At 44.5% G+C, this 17,995-nt stretch overlaps 1 protein-coding gene across 3 annotated transcripts in view; it reads right to left on the bottom strand.

Annotated features, from left to right (window-relative positions):
- Positions 1-17,995, bottom strand: part of TMEM268 (transmembrane protein 268) — a 36,484-nt gene that overhangs the window by 14,514 nt on the left and 3,975 nt on the right. The window contains exons 1-5 of one of the 3 annotated variants that reach the window (XM_014585687.2): positions 16,962-17,198; positions 16,109-16,301; positions 7,700-7,809; positions 4,688-4,795; positions 3,062-3,211 (exon numbers count right to left, since the gene is read on the bottom strand). In XM_014585687.2, coding sequence (XP_014441173.1) covers positions 3,062-3,211; positions 4,688-4,795; positions 7,700-7,809; positions 16,109-16,217 — 477 coding nt within the window. In that variant the 5' untranslated portion in view covers positions 16,218-16,301; positions 16,962-17,198. Of the gene's footprint in view, positions 1-3,061; positions 3,212-4,687; positions 4,796-7,699; positions 7,810-16,108; positions 16,302-16,961; positions 17,347-17,995 lie in introns of those variants that run through there. The other 2 variants (XM_006142786.2, XM_027769623.1) reach the window with 2 other exon arrangements.

Genomic DNA, 17,995 nt, shown 5'->3' with positions numbered 1-17,995 from the left:
CAAGGGTAGCATTAGTTAGTTAGCTTCGTGGTAAAGTCCAACAAAGATCCTTTCAGAATGATTAAGCCATAAAATTCCTATTTGTCCCCATGAACACAGGCACTGAATGAGATTCAAGCCCAAGCCCTATACACGTTTCCCAACTTCCTGTCCTCCCCTTCTGAGTCAGGCAAGAGCAGACTGTTTGCTAAGGATCTGAGTCCTTCACTGTGCCAGGTGCTACAGGGTAGGAGGACAGGAGCTTCCCAAGTAACTGAGAAGACAATGGAGGTGTGGTAGACAGAATTAATGTTCCCAGGCAAGCTTATGACATGGTGGTTAAGATTCCACATGGCCAACTGTACAATTCCAGTCCCAGACCTTGTGGTGCTTTGAGAAACACTCCAGACACATGTGTGTGCATGCCCAAAATCCCAAAGAAGGGAGAAATGGAAAAGAAGATATTGTAGCATGACCATCCCCCATGGAGGGCCTTTCTCACATTCCCTCTCTGTTGCTATCCTCTGTGTGTGTGTGTGTCCCTCCAGCAAGCACACATACCAGCTCACAAAATCTAGAAAAAAAATAATTAATGGTCCCCCAAATATGTCTAAATCCTATTAACTCATGAATATGTTATTAGATTTCAAATAGGAATAAAGATTGTATACAGGGTTATTGCTGCTAATCAGCTGATCTTCAAATAGGAAGATTGGCTTAAATTATCCAAGTGACCTAATATAATCACAAAGGAGATTCTTAAAAGTGGAAGAGGGTTTCAAAAGAATCAGAGTGAGAAAAGAAGGTATGAGAAAGACTCAACACACCACTGCTGGCCTTAAAAGTGGAAAAGGGGCCCATGAGTCAAGGAATATAGGTGGCCTCTGGGAGCTAGAAAGGCAAGCAGACAGATTTTTCCCTAGAGAAGGGGTCATCAACCCCCATGCTACAGACTCATATCTGTCTGTAACCTGTTAGAAACCAGGCCACACACCAGGAGGTGAGCAGCAGGCAAACAAGTGAAGCTTCATCTGTATTTACAACCACTCCCCCATCACTCACGTTACTTCCTGAGCTTGGCCTACTGTCTAACAATGGCAGCATTAGATTCTTATAGTAGTACAAATCCTATTGTAAATTGTTCATGCGAGAGACCTTAGTGCTCATTCCTCACGAGAACCTAATGTGTGATGATCTATGGTGGAGCTGAGGTACTAATGCTAGCACTAGGGAGTGGCTGCAAATACTGATTCACATTAGCAGAGAGGTTGGAGTGCACAGAGACCATAATAAATCAATTGCTTGAAGACTCATATCAAAACCCTATCAGGGAACCAGCAGTTAGCATAATGGCTGTGTCACTGGACTCCCACGTAGTCGACCGTGGTTCGCGTCCCAGACCCGGTGGCTTAAAACTCATGCTGGGCACATGTGCGTGCGTGCCCAAGATCCCAAGAGGAGAATGGAGGAGAAAGGGATTGCGGCGTGACCATCCCCTCTGGGGGGTGATTTCTCGCTTTCTGTCTCTCTGTCTCTCTCTGTCTGTCTGGCGAGTGCACGCGCCCTATAGCAAAAAAAACTCTCCAAAAAAAAAATAAAAAAACCTATCAGTGAGTGGCAAGTGACAATCAAGTTGCACCTGGTGACAAGCTTTATAGTGGTAAGTGAGATGGAACACTTCAATTGTATAACTGCATCTAGTGGCAGGCTTTAAGTCAGAATCTACTTCTCCTCCCATAGCCCCAGTCTGTGGAAAAATTGTCTTCCATAAAACTGGCCCTTGGTGCTAAAAAAGGTTGAGGACCACTGCCCTGGAGCTTTCAGAAGGAAGGCAGCCTTCAGCTAGATTTCAGACCCTTGAGTCCCATGTTGAGCTTTTAGCCTACAAAATGGTAAGATAATAAATTTGTGTTGCAAGCCAAGAAGTTTATGACTATATGTTACAGCAGCCACAGAACACACACTATTAGGTATCAACTAAGAACATGCGTTGGTGGGCCGGCAGATGGTGTGGTGGTCAAGGATGCTGGACTCCCACATGGCCGACCACGGTTTGAGTCCCAGACCTGGTGGCTTACTTTCTCACTTTCTCTTTCTCTATCTATCTCTCTCTCTCTCTCTCTCTCTCTCTCTCTCTCTCTCTCTTTTGCTTGCTCATTCTGCCCCTCTCTGTTCAAATTAAAATAAATAAATAAAGTTAAATAAAATAATCCTTAAAAAATAAAAAGAACATAACTTGGAATCTGCACCTTACACTTGAACTCCAGTTCTCCCATTTATTAGAACCAAGGCCACGAGCTGCTCTTTGAGTCTCTCCAAGCCTCAGCCCCTCATCTGTAAAACGAGAGAAATAGCATCTCCCTGACCCTTGTGTTAGAGCGTAGTGGAGGATTTAATGAGATAACACACAAAGCACTGAACAGAGGAGCTCCACATGGGCCTATGGAGTGCTCAGTATGTAACCAAAGCCAGACACTAAAGAAAGAGAATACACTTAGAGAGCTATACATCAGACTGGGAGGTACCAGTCTCTCTCTCCAGAGAGCTCAGGCTTTGAACCCTGCCTCTGCCACTTACAGTGGGATCCAGGTTAAATTTCCTAAACTCTCTGACTAGCCGCTCTGTCTCAGAAGTCAATCAATGCTGAGATAAATGAGGCATGACTGTCGCTAGAGTACCAGGTACATCACCTTGTCCCATCCCTGGGCCTTGGGCACCTAGTGCTGCAAGGTGGGTCTGGTACCCCTACCTCCCTGTCCTGAGCATCCTGGGAGAGGAGGCATGAGAAAAGTCTCTGTTAAGCAAAGTACCATAGGGATGCCAGCTATGAGTGGCATCCTCCCAAATGCTCTCAAAACACAGCTTGCTTCCAGAAAAACAATCCACAAGGATGAGATAGAACAGAGAGGATTAGATCATGCATGTGATTTGATTTCTTTTAGTCACCAGACACATGGGTCAGTGTGAACTTTTGTGGTTGGAGAAATACTTTGAGGCAGGCAAGAGAGAAACCTGACTTGGGATCCTCACACCTGCACTGCCCTCCTGGAGGGTGCATAGCTGGGGTCTCTGGACAGCTCACCTTCCTCTGGTGTCTCTCAAAGACCAGCACGAGGGTCAGGGTCAGGCTCACCGCGGCCAGGGTCACGAGCAGCACGCCCGCCCAGTGGCTGCCCAGGGCAAACATCTGGCTGGTGGAATAGATGTTGGCCCACACCACCACGTAGAAAACCTACAAGAAGCCAAGGAAGTGTAGGGTCAGGAACACTTGTCCTCAGATAGAGCAGCCCCCTCAAAGGGGCTCCTACTTGGATTCAAACAGCCCACCAGGCCAGGAGAGGCTAGTGCAGACACGTTTCACATTTATAAGCAAAGGGAGAAAAAAGTGGTTAGTAGCTACTCCTAATCCTGTTTACCTGGATTTTAAATCAAACAGAAAAGGGCAGTGGGTGGGACCAGCAGGTGGCATGATGGTTACATCACTGGACTCCCACATGGTCAACGGCAGTTTAAGTCCCAGACCTGGCAGCTTAAAACTCACACTAGGCACATGTGTGTGTACATGCCCAAAATCCAAAGAGGAGAATGGAGAAGAAGGGATTGAGGAGTGGCCATGCCCCACCCCGGAGGGGATTGGGAGTGATTTCTCACTTTCTGTCTTTCTCTGTCTCTCCAGCAAGCATACCTGTCCTAGAGCAAAAATCTCTCTCTCTTAACAAAGAAAAAAAAGGGGGGGGGCAGTGGGTTCTAGAGGGATATAAATTTGAATCTGAGGCCCACGTTGATCTTTTATTGTCATGTGGGCTTGGACAGGTTATAACACCTCTCTGAGCCTCAGTTTCCTCATCTACAGATGCTAACTGGGATAATAATACCTATTTCTCAAGGTTGTTACAGGGTTAACAAGGTAACAGTGTTTAAGACACAGGTCCAGTGTGCCCACTTACTAAGGAATTATTAAATGCTGGGTTCCACCCTTTTCCTTTCTCCTTAGAAGCGTTCTTGATGGTCAGGTGTGCCATTTGACCATCAACTATAAAAAACAGCAATAAATCATACTAGTTTGGAGTACAGATGCTGAAGCCAGAAGGCCTGGGTTCAAACACTGACTCTGCGGTATATATGTGTTTATGTTTATGTGTGTGTACATGCGTGTACACAGACAGAGGTATTTACGTGTGTATATTTGTATATACATAATATATATATGCACATGTAGGAGGGAACTTCAAAAAGTTCATGGGAAAAAATGGAATTAAAGTACAAGTTTATTTTGGTGCAAAGAAATTTTAAATCCATGCAAATTTTTTTCATATGTACTTCCCATGAACTTTTTGAAGATCCCGCCTATCCCGCATGTACAGACATGTATATATGACTAGAGCTGAAGTGGACCTATCTGTTGAACAGATGGGGAAACCAAGTTCCAGAGAGGGGAGGGAGTCTTAGCCAAGGCCAGACACTGAGCCAGAGACTGGGTGGGCGGGCAGATTCCCAGGTCCAGGCTCTGCCCACAGTAAACCCCAACACCCATCTTGTGTGCGGGGACTTGTTTACAACCCACTCCCAGACTTCCTCTTATACAGAATCTGGGGCCAGGTGATTCTGCTTTCCCAGGTGCCTGGGCCCAGCCCCCACCCTCCCCACCTCCACCCCCAGGCTCCAGGGCCCACCGCAGAGTCAGCATGCGGGCCACCTCCCTCCTTACCACAGCGAAGGCCAGCCGCACGGGCCTGGAGTTGTAGATGATGTATCTTCTCACTTGAGGCTCCAGCAGGGCACTCTCAGCCAAGCTCCGATACTGGTCAACCGGGACCTGAGCAGCCATTCCAGGAGAGAGGTCAGTCAGCCACAGGAGGACCGCTCCCCTCCTCCAGCCCACCAGCCAGCAGGCACTTCTGTTCATGTGACTATCAGGTGCAGAGGGATTAGGCATATTCCAGGCTGCCCTGGAGGGAACAATGAGGAGCTAGGAGCACTGGGTAGAAATCACAGGGACAGCTCAAGATCCAGAAGGGCTTCCTAGAGAAGGATCCCTGCAGCCTGAGACTCAGCACTTCACAGCACGCTAGGGGAACCCCAAAGGGAGGCAGAGGCCCTGGAGTCAGACAGCCCTGGCCCAAACTTTGGCCTGCCACTCATGCACTGTCCAACCTGGCACAAGTAACCCCCTTCTCTGAGCCTCCATTTCCTCCTCTATAAAATGAGGAGTACCCATCTTGTGTGTGGGGGAGTGCATATTAAATGAGATCATACACACACCAGTCCTGTGGTCAACACCAGGCATTCAGGTGATATTATCAACACTGCAATAACAATATCACCCGCATCTTTCTGCTCAAACAAAACTGTCTGTAAGACAAAAAGGCCCTATGAGAAGAGACTTAAGAAAATAGAATTTGGGGCCAGCAGGTAGTGTGGTGGTTGAGGCACTGGACTCTTCCATGACCAACTATGCTTTGAGTTCCAGATCTGGCAGCTTGCTTTCTCACTTTCTCTCTCTCTCTGTCTTTCTCTGGTGCATGCACATGCCCTGTAGCAAATTTAAAAATAATAATGATAAATGAAATAAAATAAATAATTCCAGAAAGAAAGAAAGAGAGAGAGAGAGAGAGAAAGAGAGAAAGGAAGGAAGGAAGGAAGGAAGGAAGGAAGGAAGGAAGGAAGGAAGAAGGAAAATTAAATTTATGGACCAGCCCCATAATGCAGTGGTTAAGGATTGTATGGAGGAAGCTGGATCCCACGTGGCTAACCATGGTTCAAATCCTGACCCTGATGGTTTAATAAACACACCAAATTGGTAAAAACCCTTGTATTTTTTTTTTCAGAGGTTTTTGCTATAGGGCGCGTGTGCTCACCAGACAGAGAGAGAGACAGAGACAGAAAGCAAGAAATCACCCCCCAGGGGGGATGGCCACGCCACAATCCCTTCTCCTCCATTCTCCTCTCGGGATCTTGGACACGCACGCACACGTGCCCAGCGTGAGTTTAAGCCACCGGGTTCGGGACTTAAACAGCAGTTGACTACATGGGAGTCCAGCGACATAGCCATTACACTAAGTGCTGGTCCCAGCCCATGTATGTTTTTGAAATACCAAAAATACTATATTGTATGGTATGGAGATGTACAATTAAATGTGAAGAAATGAAAACAAAAACAAAAACAAACAAAAGTGCATATGCATGTGTGCCCAGGATCCTAACTGAAATTGGGAACAAACAAAAGGATGGTGGCCTGGCCAGGCTTCACTTGGGGGCAGGGTGCTTTATCTCAGTCTCTGTCTCTCTCTCTTTCTCTCTCTCTCTCTCTCTGGCATGTGCTTTCCCTCTTTTTCTGGCATGTGCCCACACCCTCTGGCATTAAAAAATCAAATTAAAGAAAGGAAACAGACTTTAAGCATTTGGAATTATCCTCAGGAACATCATAGAATAAAGTGAATACTGTTGACCAGTAAGAAAACTCCATCTGAGGATGACTATTTAAGAAAAACGTTCTGCTTGGTGCAGTGGTGCGAGTCTGTTGTCCCGACTACTTGGGGGACTGAGTCAGGAAGATTGCGAGTTTGAAGACAGCCTGGTAAACACAGTGGAACCCTTTCTTTAAGAGGAAAAAATGTTCTTCTGCACAAGGGTTGAAAAGAAACATGGAACGATAAACTAGCTAGTGTTGATGTGAGTTTAACCCTGTCCATTTGTAAAGTTTTCCCTCAGTAGTCACAAAATGTTCTAAACAGGAATGTCATTCCATTTTTAAGAAGTAAATCCTAAAATCTGCAGTAAAATTAGTAGTGTATTTTCACCATTCTTAATGTGTCACCTCCATCTAGTATAGAAGAGGTCCCAGCATGTTGGGGACTTCAGAAAGAGGAAAACACGCACCTGTGGGCACTTGATGACAACAATAATAGCTACAATTTATTGAGCATTTACTATATGCTACAGACGGTGCAATTGTTCCTTAAGCATTATTTAATTTAATCCTAACAAAAACTCTTAATAACAGATATTAATATTGTCTTTACAGACAATGAAACTGAGCCTCAGAGAGGCTGAGTCACCTGCCAAAGTCACACAGGCAGTGAGCAGTAGATCTGGATCCTCCTCAAGATCCACAGATCTGGAAACCCTGTGCCTGGAAACATTATGCTCACATGTGCTACATTATTATCTAGTGAATTCCTGTGCACCTTCCTTGCTAAATTCCCTTCCTTCTGTCCACTGAGCACACTCCTATTTATCCTTCAAGATCTCAGATCAAGAACCTGCTCCTGTGCAAAGCATTCAAAACTACCACCACTGCCCCCTCTCCCTAGGCCAGTTCATCGTTTTCTCCCATGAATGCCTTGCACATTACTCTGCTGCAGCATCTATGGTCCGCCATCCTGATTTCTCCAACATACATCCGTCTCCTCCGTGAGCAGTGTGAGCATGTTTACTGTGTCCTGTGCACCTCTGTAATGCACAGCCAGTTAAGTGCTTGGCACAGAGTGGCACCCCAAAACACACATTCAAAAGGAAATTATTTGGGAAAGGAGGACAGTTCTGATACCCTTCCTGAAATCTCCCCTGCCACACCCACACACACACACACACACACACAAGTAACCCAGAGTGCTTAACAAATAGTGTATGAATAACTGGATGAAAAGAGAGATGAGTGGATGCAAAGGTAGATGGATGGAAGGTAAAATAGCAGGGACTCCACATAGTTAGCACTCACCTGAATGCCCCAGGTCTGGAGTTGTTCTTCTGCAGCTCCTAGGTCGAAGGAGATGGGTGCACAGGTATTGTCGATCCGGAGAACTGTGAGGACCTGGCCATTGTGGAGTTCTGAAAGCAGACTAGAAGCTTCATCTGGCTGAATGAGAACCACCCAGGATAATCCCAGAGCCTGATGACATTATCTGTCTGGCAATGACAACCTTCTCAGACAAGGAGGGACCATCCTCAAATCTCTAGTGGGGGAAGACTCAACTGGATGGGAAGCCCTCAGGAGGCAGAACTGAGGCCAGAGCATGGAGACGTCTGGGACTCAACATGAAACCGTGGAAGAAGGAACTTCCCAAGAGTGAAGGCTGTCCTCACAGAGTGGGCAGTAGTGAATTCCCCATCACAGAGACTAGATAATTGACTACATGAAGGGGATGAGGTAGTAGACATTATTTAAGTACTGCAGAGGAATCTCAACTCAATTACTCAAATTCCCAGTAGGCTTAGAGGACCTAAAGGTGAGTATCATGGTAGGCAGAACAATGGCCACCATAGATATCCATGCCCTAATCCCCAGAACCTCTGAATATGGTGAAGGGGAATTAAAATTTCAGATGGAGGGGCCCACAGGTGGCACAGTGGTTGAGGCACTGGATTCCTACATGGCTAATTGTGGTTTGAGTCCCAGACCCGGCAGCTTGCTTTCCCACTTTCCCTCTCTCTGTGTGTGTCTCTGGTCAAATTAAAAATAATAATAATAATGATAATAATGAATAAAATTAAATAAATAATTTTTTTTAATTGCAGATGGAATGAAGGTTGCTAATCCACTGGTCTTACATAGGAAGCTCATCTTGGATTATCTGGGCGGGCCCAATGTAATACAAGGATTCTTTAAGGTAGAAGAAGGAAGCAGAGAGTCGGAGAAAGATGTCCTATGGCCTGACATGGAGGAATATACCGCTACTAGTTTTGACCATGGCAGAAGAGTCCTGAGCCAAGAGATGTGGGTGGCTCAAGGAGGTAGAAAAAGCAACTACATGCATTCTCACGAGAGCCTCTAGAAAGGACCACAACCCTGCCAATGCCTTGATTTTAGCTCGGTGAAACCAGTCAGACTTCTAACCTACAGAACTATCAGATAATATAATTGGGCCAGCTGGTGGCATGATGATTAAGGTGACTGGATCCTAAATGGCCAACTGCATGGTTCAAGTCCTAGACCCGGCAGCCTGAAAAACACACTAGGTGTGTATGCGTGCATGTGCAAAATCCCAAAAGGATAGAGAGAGATGGAGAAGAAGAGATTGTGGCATGACCATTCCTCATATGGGATGTTTTCTCATTCTCTCTCTCATTCTTTGTGTATTCAGTGAGCTCCTGTGACCTTTGGCAAAAATGTTAAAGAATGAATGAATGAATGAATAAATACATACATACATTGTGGCTTTAAACTTGCTGTGTTAGTGGTCATTTGTTACAGTGGCAATAGAAAAGTAATTCACCAATACACTGACTTATACTAGCATAGCTCTGAGCAATACCCAAGTCTTCAAAGCCAAATAACTAGCTCAACCTTTCTGGGAATTCCTGGCCCATCCATACGCTGACTCCCCCATCATTCGATCCATCACTGAGCCTTGCCAACTAGGACAACAGAATCTCAACTCCATGTACCTCTCAGCATTCTCACTGTCCCCTTGCACCTCTACAAGTCACCTTGTAACTGGCTTCTCCAAACCTTCTTTCCCCTATAATTCATTCTCCACACAGTGACCAGAGAGCAAACCAGGTGACACTAATCCCAAGTAAAACCGTCAATAGTTTTCCAGTGCTCTGCTGACAAATCCACCTAGGATGTTCTTCTAGCCCTTAGAAGAACCAGCATCCTGCCAGACTCACCCCAAGCCACTCAACCTTGTTCTGAGTCTTGCCACACCAGCCACCTTTGCTTCTCATATACGTAGTGTCTTCTCCCACCTCAGGGGGTTCACATATGCTGCTCCCACTCCTAGAACATTTCCATTGACCTTTACCCAGCTAAATCATATGTTTCACTTATATCCCAGCTCATTAATCACTTTTTTCAAGTTACTCTAAACTCTTACCAGATAAAACCCTCTGCTAAATCTCCCAATAAGTGCCAGCCAGCCATCAAAGATGAGTACCAATGTATGCAATTTTTGGATTGAAGTCTACCTCCTCCACAAAACTATATATCCCCACTCTGGTTTGCTCATTACTGAATCCCCTGAGCTGGTTTCAATGCCTAGCATACAATAGGTACTAAATAGATATTTGATATAGAAATGGACTAATACAGTTATTCAGTTATTTGAGTTTCCCTTACAGTGTTTGAATAAATGTCCACTCATCATCTCTTCAATGTAGTTTAAAATTAGGCCAGTCTCAGTCACAGTGGTGTAATGGTTAGGTAGCTGGATCCCACATAACTGATGATGCAGCTGGAGTCCTGGACCTGGAGACTTGAAAAGCATGATTGGTGTGTGTGCATGCATGGATAAAACTCCAGAAGGAAGGAGAAATGGAGAAGAAGGGATTGCAGCATGGCCACATCCCCATGGAGAGCACTTTCTCACTTTCCTTCCCTCTCTCTGTTTCTCTCTGGCAAGAACACCTGTTATCTAGCAAATTGCCTAAATAAATAAAGTAGTTCGGTCTCCATTTAACTATCCCTTGTGATGGGGGATACTACTGCCCATTCTTTGTGGGGATAGCTTTCACTCCTGGGAAGTTCTCATATGGTCTCACATTATATCCCAGAAGCCTCCATGCCCTGGCCTCTGTCCTGTACATATAAATGAATAAATTTTCTTTTTTTGGAAGTAGTAGGAGATATGAAGGTAGGATGGTGAGGTATAAAAAGTCCATGCAGGGAACCAGCAGTTAGCGTAATGGCTATGTCGCTGGATTCCCACGTAGTCGACCGTGGTTCGTGTCCCGAACCCGGTGGCTTAAAACTCACACCGGGCGCGTGTGCGTGCGTGCCCAAGATCCCGAGAGGAGACTGGAGGAGAAGGGATTGCGGCGTGACCATCCCCCCTGGGGGGTGATTTCTCGCTTTCTATCTCTATGTCTCTCTCTGTCTGTCTGGCGAGTACACGCGCCCTACAGTGAAAATCTCTCCAAAAAAAAAAAAAAAGTCCATGCAGGTCTGCCACGAGAGCTGAGAACTAGTGATTTCAGAGATAAGGCAATGAGGATATTCTGCTGAGAATTTACTCTGGTAGAGCCCCTGGAGAAAAACGCAATGCCAAAAGTTTTGCCGACAACATCCTCCTGCACACTTCTGATTGCTCAGATTGATCTTCTAGAAATTAGGAAGAAACGAATAAACCATCAAATGACTAGAAATCACCGCAGGGGCACAAGAAATATGAGAAACCAAGAAAATACCTCACCCCCAAAGGAAAAGAATAACTCCCCTTCATCCACAGACAGTACAATGAAACTCAGGGAAATGTCTGATAAAGAATTTAGAGTATTCATAGTGACAAAACTAACAGAGACAAAAGAGTAGACAGACAATGAACACCAGAAGAAAAAAGCTGATGACGTCCAGGAGGGAGGAAGTTCTTGTGAGAGCTGAGAGGAAATACACACCATAAAAAAGAATCAAATGGAACTGTTAAAGATGAAGGCTATAATACAGGAGGTCAAAACCTCCTTTGAAACTATTAAAAAGCAGACTAAATCATTCAGAAAATCAAATCTCAGATGTAGAAGACATGATCGCTGGACTAGTAAAATCCACCACAAAGACTGAGAAAATAGCCCAAAAAATGAGAATAATATATGAGAAATACTAGATACCATTAAACGTCCAAACATCTGGATAATTGATATCCCAGAAGGTGAAGAGACTAATAAGGACATTAACATGAAATCCTGGAAGAAAACTTCCCAAACTTAGGCATTCAAAGATCCATACCTGAGAAATATAAAGGACCCCAAATAGAATCAACCAAAGAATATCTCCTCCAAGACACATTATAGCCAGAATTACCAAAACCACCGACAAAGACAAGATATTCAGACTAGCAAGAAAGAAACGTCAAGTTACCTACAGAGGATATCCCATCAAGCTAACAGTGGACATCTCATCGGAAACAATGCGAGCAAGGAAAGAATGGGAAAATATATTCAAAGTGTTGAGTTAAAAACCATTTCAACCAAGAGTACTAAATCCAGCAAGATTATCCTTCATATGGGAAGAGAAGACAAGAACATTCTCAGAAGGGACACAAGATACGTTATAGCCAGAATGACCAAAACCATAAAGACAAGATACTCAGACTGGCAAGAGAGAAACGTCAAGTTACCTACAAAGGATATCCCATCAGGCTAGCAGCAGACCTCTCATCTGAACACAATGTGAGTGTGGAAAGAATGGGAAAAATACATTCAAAGTGTTGAGGGAAAAGCAATTTCAACCAAGAATACTATATCTGGCAAGATTATCTTTCATATAGGAAGAGAAGACAAGAACTTTCTCAGATAAACAAAACCTGAAAGAATTTACCAGCACCAGACCAGCTCTCCAAGAAGTTCTGAAGGGAGTGCTATCCCAGGAAAACTAAAGTCAGACACACAGAAATAAGAGTTCTAAAACAGCTGAGAAAAATGGCCAGCTTAATGGTAGGGACAAGTCCAGAGCTGAACGTTATCTTCCAGAATTTAAACGGAAATATCGGACCACAACAGAAGATAAAGTACTTAAGTTTAAACTGGTGAAATAGAATTTTATGACTTTTGACTAAAACATTACTGACCTTCTATGCTTTGTTTTCCAGTGTTAAGGAGTTTTTTCTTCTCTCAATTTGTGGACAGGTCCATGTACCTACTATTCAAACAGAATCCTAACCTGTTTCCTAGTTTGAAACATTAAGCACAGTTCTCTTAACATTTTTTTATTTTGATTTATTAAAGCTAAAACTGCCTTTCTTGAAGTTAAAAAAAAATGTATTTAAAAAATACCTATTTAGTAACCACAGTAAGCTATATAGCCTCAGATATGTGCTATTTTACACATATTCATTCTACCCACAGAGTTTCATGCCTAAAGTCAACTTTTGTTCACAGATAAGTCTATATCAGCTGAACTTACTATTGAAAGTATTTAGATTAATTAAGATATTTGGTGTATCGATACAATGTGGAAAAGAATAAAGACATAGAAAGCAATTGCAGATACCAGAGACAGGGTGGGAGGAGGATGGGAAATGGCAGAGGGTGAGAAATAGGGGGAAATATATATATAATATACAAGAAACAAGAAATGGAAAATTATTTGTTAATGATAACATGTATGATTAAACCACTTTACAGTGTATTCTGGCTAGAAAATCACATTTGGTATGCTGTGGTGATGTTCAGTGAAAGTATGTAAAATAAATTAATTAATTTAAAAAAAAAAAGGTAGAAGAAAGTCCATGCCAAATAGCTTTGGGATTCAAATGGCAGCTCAACTTCTCACTAACAAGCTAAACTTGAGGAAGGAACTTAAGCCACTGGACCTGTTTCCTCACTTGGAGGATGATCATATCTGTTACAGAAGACTTTACAAATAAGTAAGATGGCATGCCAACTCATGTGCCTCCTAGCCAAAAAAAAAAAAAAATTAAAAAATTAAGTTTAAAAAAAAAAAAAAGCTAAACATAAAGTATTTGGCACCACATAGGTGCTGCTTAACTAGTTGCTATTGTTATCATAACTGAAAAGCAAACCCATCAGAACTCAGGTTGGAAAAAGCAACCCTGATGTATTGGTATTTATTTTTACCCTCCCATGCCTTATTCCAAAAAGGATTTAAGGTAGTTTCATAAAAATAACACAGAAAGATAAACTGATACAATTACATTTTAATGTAGCAAATGAGGGGCCAAGCCTGGTGGTGCAGTTAAGAGTGAACTGAACTAGGGACCAGCAGTTAGCGTAATGGCTATGTCGCTGGACTCCCACGTAGTCGAACACGGTTCACATCCCGGATCCAGTGGCTTAAAACTCATGCCAGGCGCATTTGCATGCGTGCCCAAGATCCTGAGAGGAGAATGGAGAAGAAGGGATTGCGGCGTGGCCATCCCCCCTGGGGGGTGATTTCTCACTTTCTGTCTCTCTGTCTCTCTCTGTCTGTCTGGCAAGCGCACGTGCCCTATAGCAAAAACCACTAAAAAAAAGAGTGAACTGAACTACAATGCTAGAAGCCACAAGGCCGCTGTGGGTTCAGATCCCTGGGTTGGCCTGAAGACTCACGAGGTAGGCACACAAGTGATCAAGATGCTGATGAGCTGAAGTGCTGGGAAGGGGGCCCACAGTGTAGTCCACCTTTCAAGAGTGCATCTCTCTCTGTACCTATCTCTCATGCATGCACCTGTGCTATCATGCAATAAAATAAAACAACCTTAAAAAATAAAAATAAAGATAGACATGAGGAAAACCAGACAAAAAGAAAATGAAAGCTGATACTAAGAGCAGGTCCCAGGTAGAGAATCTTTCTGTGTGCCAAACACTGGGCTTAGGCTTCATAGTCATGATTTCACTAAATCCTCCAAGGGCCCTGGGAGGTGGGCACATTACCATGGAAAAGCAAACTGAGCCCCAGAAAAGCAAAGGAATGGCCCAGTGTCAATAAGGAAAATGAACGTGAGAAAGAGAAGTGAAAGTAGCGTGCACAGCCAGGCAGTCACAGGTGGGTCTTGGGCTTGCTCTCCGCTCCACAGAACAGATCAAAGCCCACAGTGACCTAGCTCCAGAGATGGAGAATTTGGACCGTTCTCCTGCCAGCTCTCTGCACACTGAGCAATGCAAACACCGTTCTAGGTGCCTTGTTTGTCTTTCAAACCAAGAGATCCTGGATTCTTGGCAATGCTCTCTCTCATCTGTTCCTTAAAGTAAGAACAAGAAGTCCCCTGCTTTGAAATACTTGTTTTTTACACCTAACCACTGAAAAGCTAAAGATGACTGTGTGAGAGTGTGTGTGTGTGTGTGTGTGCATGTGTGTGTGTGTGGTGTATAATGGGGAGCAACATCCTACAAGGAGAAAGAACTGGCTTGCCAAAAATCAGTGGAGCAATGTCTTCAAAATACTGAAGGACAATTATTCCATTCCATTCCCTTCCTTCTGCTGTCATGTGTGTATGTGCACAAACTGCTTTACTAATACTGGTATTAATGAAAGAAACCCTTATTTTGTTAAGCCATCAAGTTTCACATTTTCTAAGTAACCAGTCACATTTCTGTGGACCCTACAATTCAGAGTGCTATTTCCCCTTGCATAACCAGTCATTCATTCTTTCATTCATTCAACAAAATACTTGTTGAGCATGTACTATGGGCCAAGCTCTGTGCTAGCTACTACAGATAGAGGGTTGAACAAGCCAACATAGAGCCCTCAAGGGGAAGACAGACTTTCAACACTTTATTACACAAATAATTACTCCTGATTGTGGTAAACACTGTATGCAGAAAGAGGAGTATATCAGAGGGTGTTGACATAGGCTGGGCCATCAAAAAGGATGCCTCATGGGTATCAGCAACCAGCGTAATGGCTATGTCACTGGACTCCCATGTAGTTGACCGCGGTTCAAGTCCCAGACCCGGCAGCTTAAACTCATGCCAAGGCACGTGTGCATGCGTGCCCAAGATCCCGAGTGAAGAATGGAGGAGAAGCGATTGCAGCATGACCATCCCCCCTGGGGTTGATTTCTTGCTTTCTGTCTCTCTGTCTCTCTCTGTCTTTCTGCCCTCAGTAAGAAAACCTCGCAAAAAAAAAAAAAAAAAAAAAAAAAAAGAATGCCTCATGGAAGGGATATTTGAACTGAGTTCTGAAGGATAAATGGAAATTAACCAGGAGGAGGCAGGGAGAACCTAGATGCAAAGAGGGACTGCTGTTTGAATCTCAAACCCAGGGGCTTGAAAATTATGCCAGGCACAGGTGCGTCATGCCAAAAATCCTGAGAAGGGATTGTGGTGTGGCCATCCCTCCCTGGGGACGAGGGGGGTGATTTCTCATTTTCTGTGTCTCTGTTTCTCACTGTCTCTCTGGAAAGCACATGTGCCCTACATCAAAAAATCTCTCCAAAAGAAACAAACAAACAACATAGAACAGGCCTTGCAAGCTGGTGAATGCTGGATCTTCATGCTGAGCCCAGCGGGAATACCAAAGCAGAAAGTGGTATGTGTGGATATGCGGAGAAGAGAAGGAAGAAAGACCAGCTGGGAGGCTGCAGCAGGGGTCCAAGCACAGGGTGATGGTGGCTGAGTCTATAGAGGCAGTGATGGAACCGGGTAGAAATGACAGAAAGTGGCCTGGAAATGTATTCTAAGATGCCCACCCTTATCTGAAGGAACTTGAGTGCCTCTCCCCTCACCCTAGTCTTGCTATGCCAAGTTGACCTACCTTGTCCCCAGCCAGGAGGGCTCCCCCCAGGCAGGGCATTCCAGCCAGCGGAGGAGGTGGGCAAAGGGCCAGCCAGCCCACCGGGGTCCATCTGTGGTTCGCAGGCCATGGCAGAACCAGCTGGGCTTCTACTTCCCCTTTCCAGAGCTGCGGTTCATTCTGGAGCAACTGGCTCAGCTTCAGCTTCACTTGCCTTCAGAAAACAGTACAAAAAGGAACTTCAGGCCTGGGCCTGGGCCGAATGGGCTTCCCAGGAGTCTCTGAGGCCACAGTCACCAAAGAGCAAAGAAAGCCACCAGGAGTCTTTTCGCTGACTTTAGTCTTTCTGATTATGCTGGGGGAAATTCTCAGAGAGAGGAAGAGGAGGAACTAAAACCCTCCCAGGCCAAGGCTGAGAACTTCCCTTCTGGTCTTTGTCTTCAGCACAACTACAGCCAGGGACCCACAGGGAACTGAAAAGCTGATCAGGCCCCACTCTTAGGCCTCTGGGATTTCCATTCCATTACTGAGGACGCCCCAGGCAACCAGGCACAAGACAAGTATATTCATTATGCATAGCCTTGTTTACACAAAGGATCTCAAATAGTTTCCCATAAGACATTTCAAATAATAATAATAATAATAAATCCGGTGGTGGGAAAGGTAAATTCAAAAAAAAAATGACAACCACAAAGAATCAAGCACCTCGGCTGACATCCAGGCAATCAAGGTCGCGAACAGAAGTGCTGGAGATCTGTGTTCAAGAATATGAACTCCAGAATCAGTTTAAATGCCAGCTCTACCACCTCCTTGCTAGGTACACTTGGGCAAGCGGTTTAACCTGGAAAGACTTCAGCTCTTCAAATCAAAGTACCTTCCCCACAGAGCTGCCACCAAGGATCAACAGATGATCCGTTTAAAGAACATATGGCATCTGGATATGTTCTCGCTCCATACATGCTCTCGTTCTTGCTATTTGGAAGTTTGACGCAGTTGCTTTGCCTAAGCCAAGAATTTGGTTTTGAGCTTCTTGGTGGCCAAAGCTAAACTGGAAACACCGTCAGTTAAATCATTATCTATAAGAAGAAAAAGAGAAATGGTGACAGGAGTAATGTATCTTCTTGGCATTTAAAAAATCGTAAGAACAAGTTTAAAGCCTCCAGAACTGGGTCAGAGAAACACAGTGGGCATCGTCCTTTGCCATGTTCGTCAGCAAAGGTAGCGATGCCCTTTGGGTGTGTCCTTAATGAGAAATTGAGTCTCCCCTGCCAGAAGCTCGGGCTGCAGCTCGCAGGCTTCACCTCTGTTACAGGTCTACCTGAAGATGGGGACCGGAGAACCACCTTTCACCATGGAAAATCATACCTAATTCCCCAAGATGACACACCAGTCCTACTAATGGTCATGATAAAGTCCACTACAATTGTCTTTTGCTACCATGATTCATGATGTTGGTGAAGACACAAAGGAAGTGCTCAGCCAACACATACCTGCTCAATTCCAAGCTGCCCCAGGGCTGACTACCACTGCAGTCAGACCTAAAGGGGGAACCTGATTCCCAAGTCCTTACCACCTCTTGTGGCTCACAACACTTTAAACAAGGCTGACTACCTAATTGATGGGGTTCAGTGTAAAATGAAATGTGGGAACCTATGTTCAAAAATGATGAAGCATTTCAAGACAGCAACAGCAGAGCATTAAACTAAATGGGGGTTTTCCAAAAGTGAGGACCCTGCCTAGCTATGCAGGTTGCATGTACCGAAAGCTGGCCCTGACTTTACGTTCTAGAAGATCACTCAGGAGTCCCCCTCTCCCAAGCAAGACTAGATAAAAGAGGAGCCTTTAACTAACAACGATTATACACCTGCCTTATACCAGGCTCTCAGGCTGGAAGGTGCGAAATATTAG

This window comes from Tupaia chinensis, unplaced genomic scaffold (genome assembly GCF_000334495.1).
Source record: "Tupaia chinensis unplaced genomic scaffold, TupChi_1.0 Scaffold000081_1, whole genome shotgun sequence".
Taxonomy (NCBI): domain Eukaryota; kingdom Metazoa; phylum Chordata; class Mammalia; order Scandentia; family Tupaiidae; genus Tupaia; species Tupaia belangeri.
This window is presented reverse-complemented; position numbering and strand designations above follow the sequence as displayed.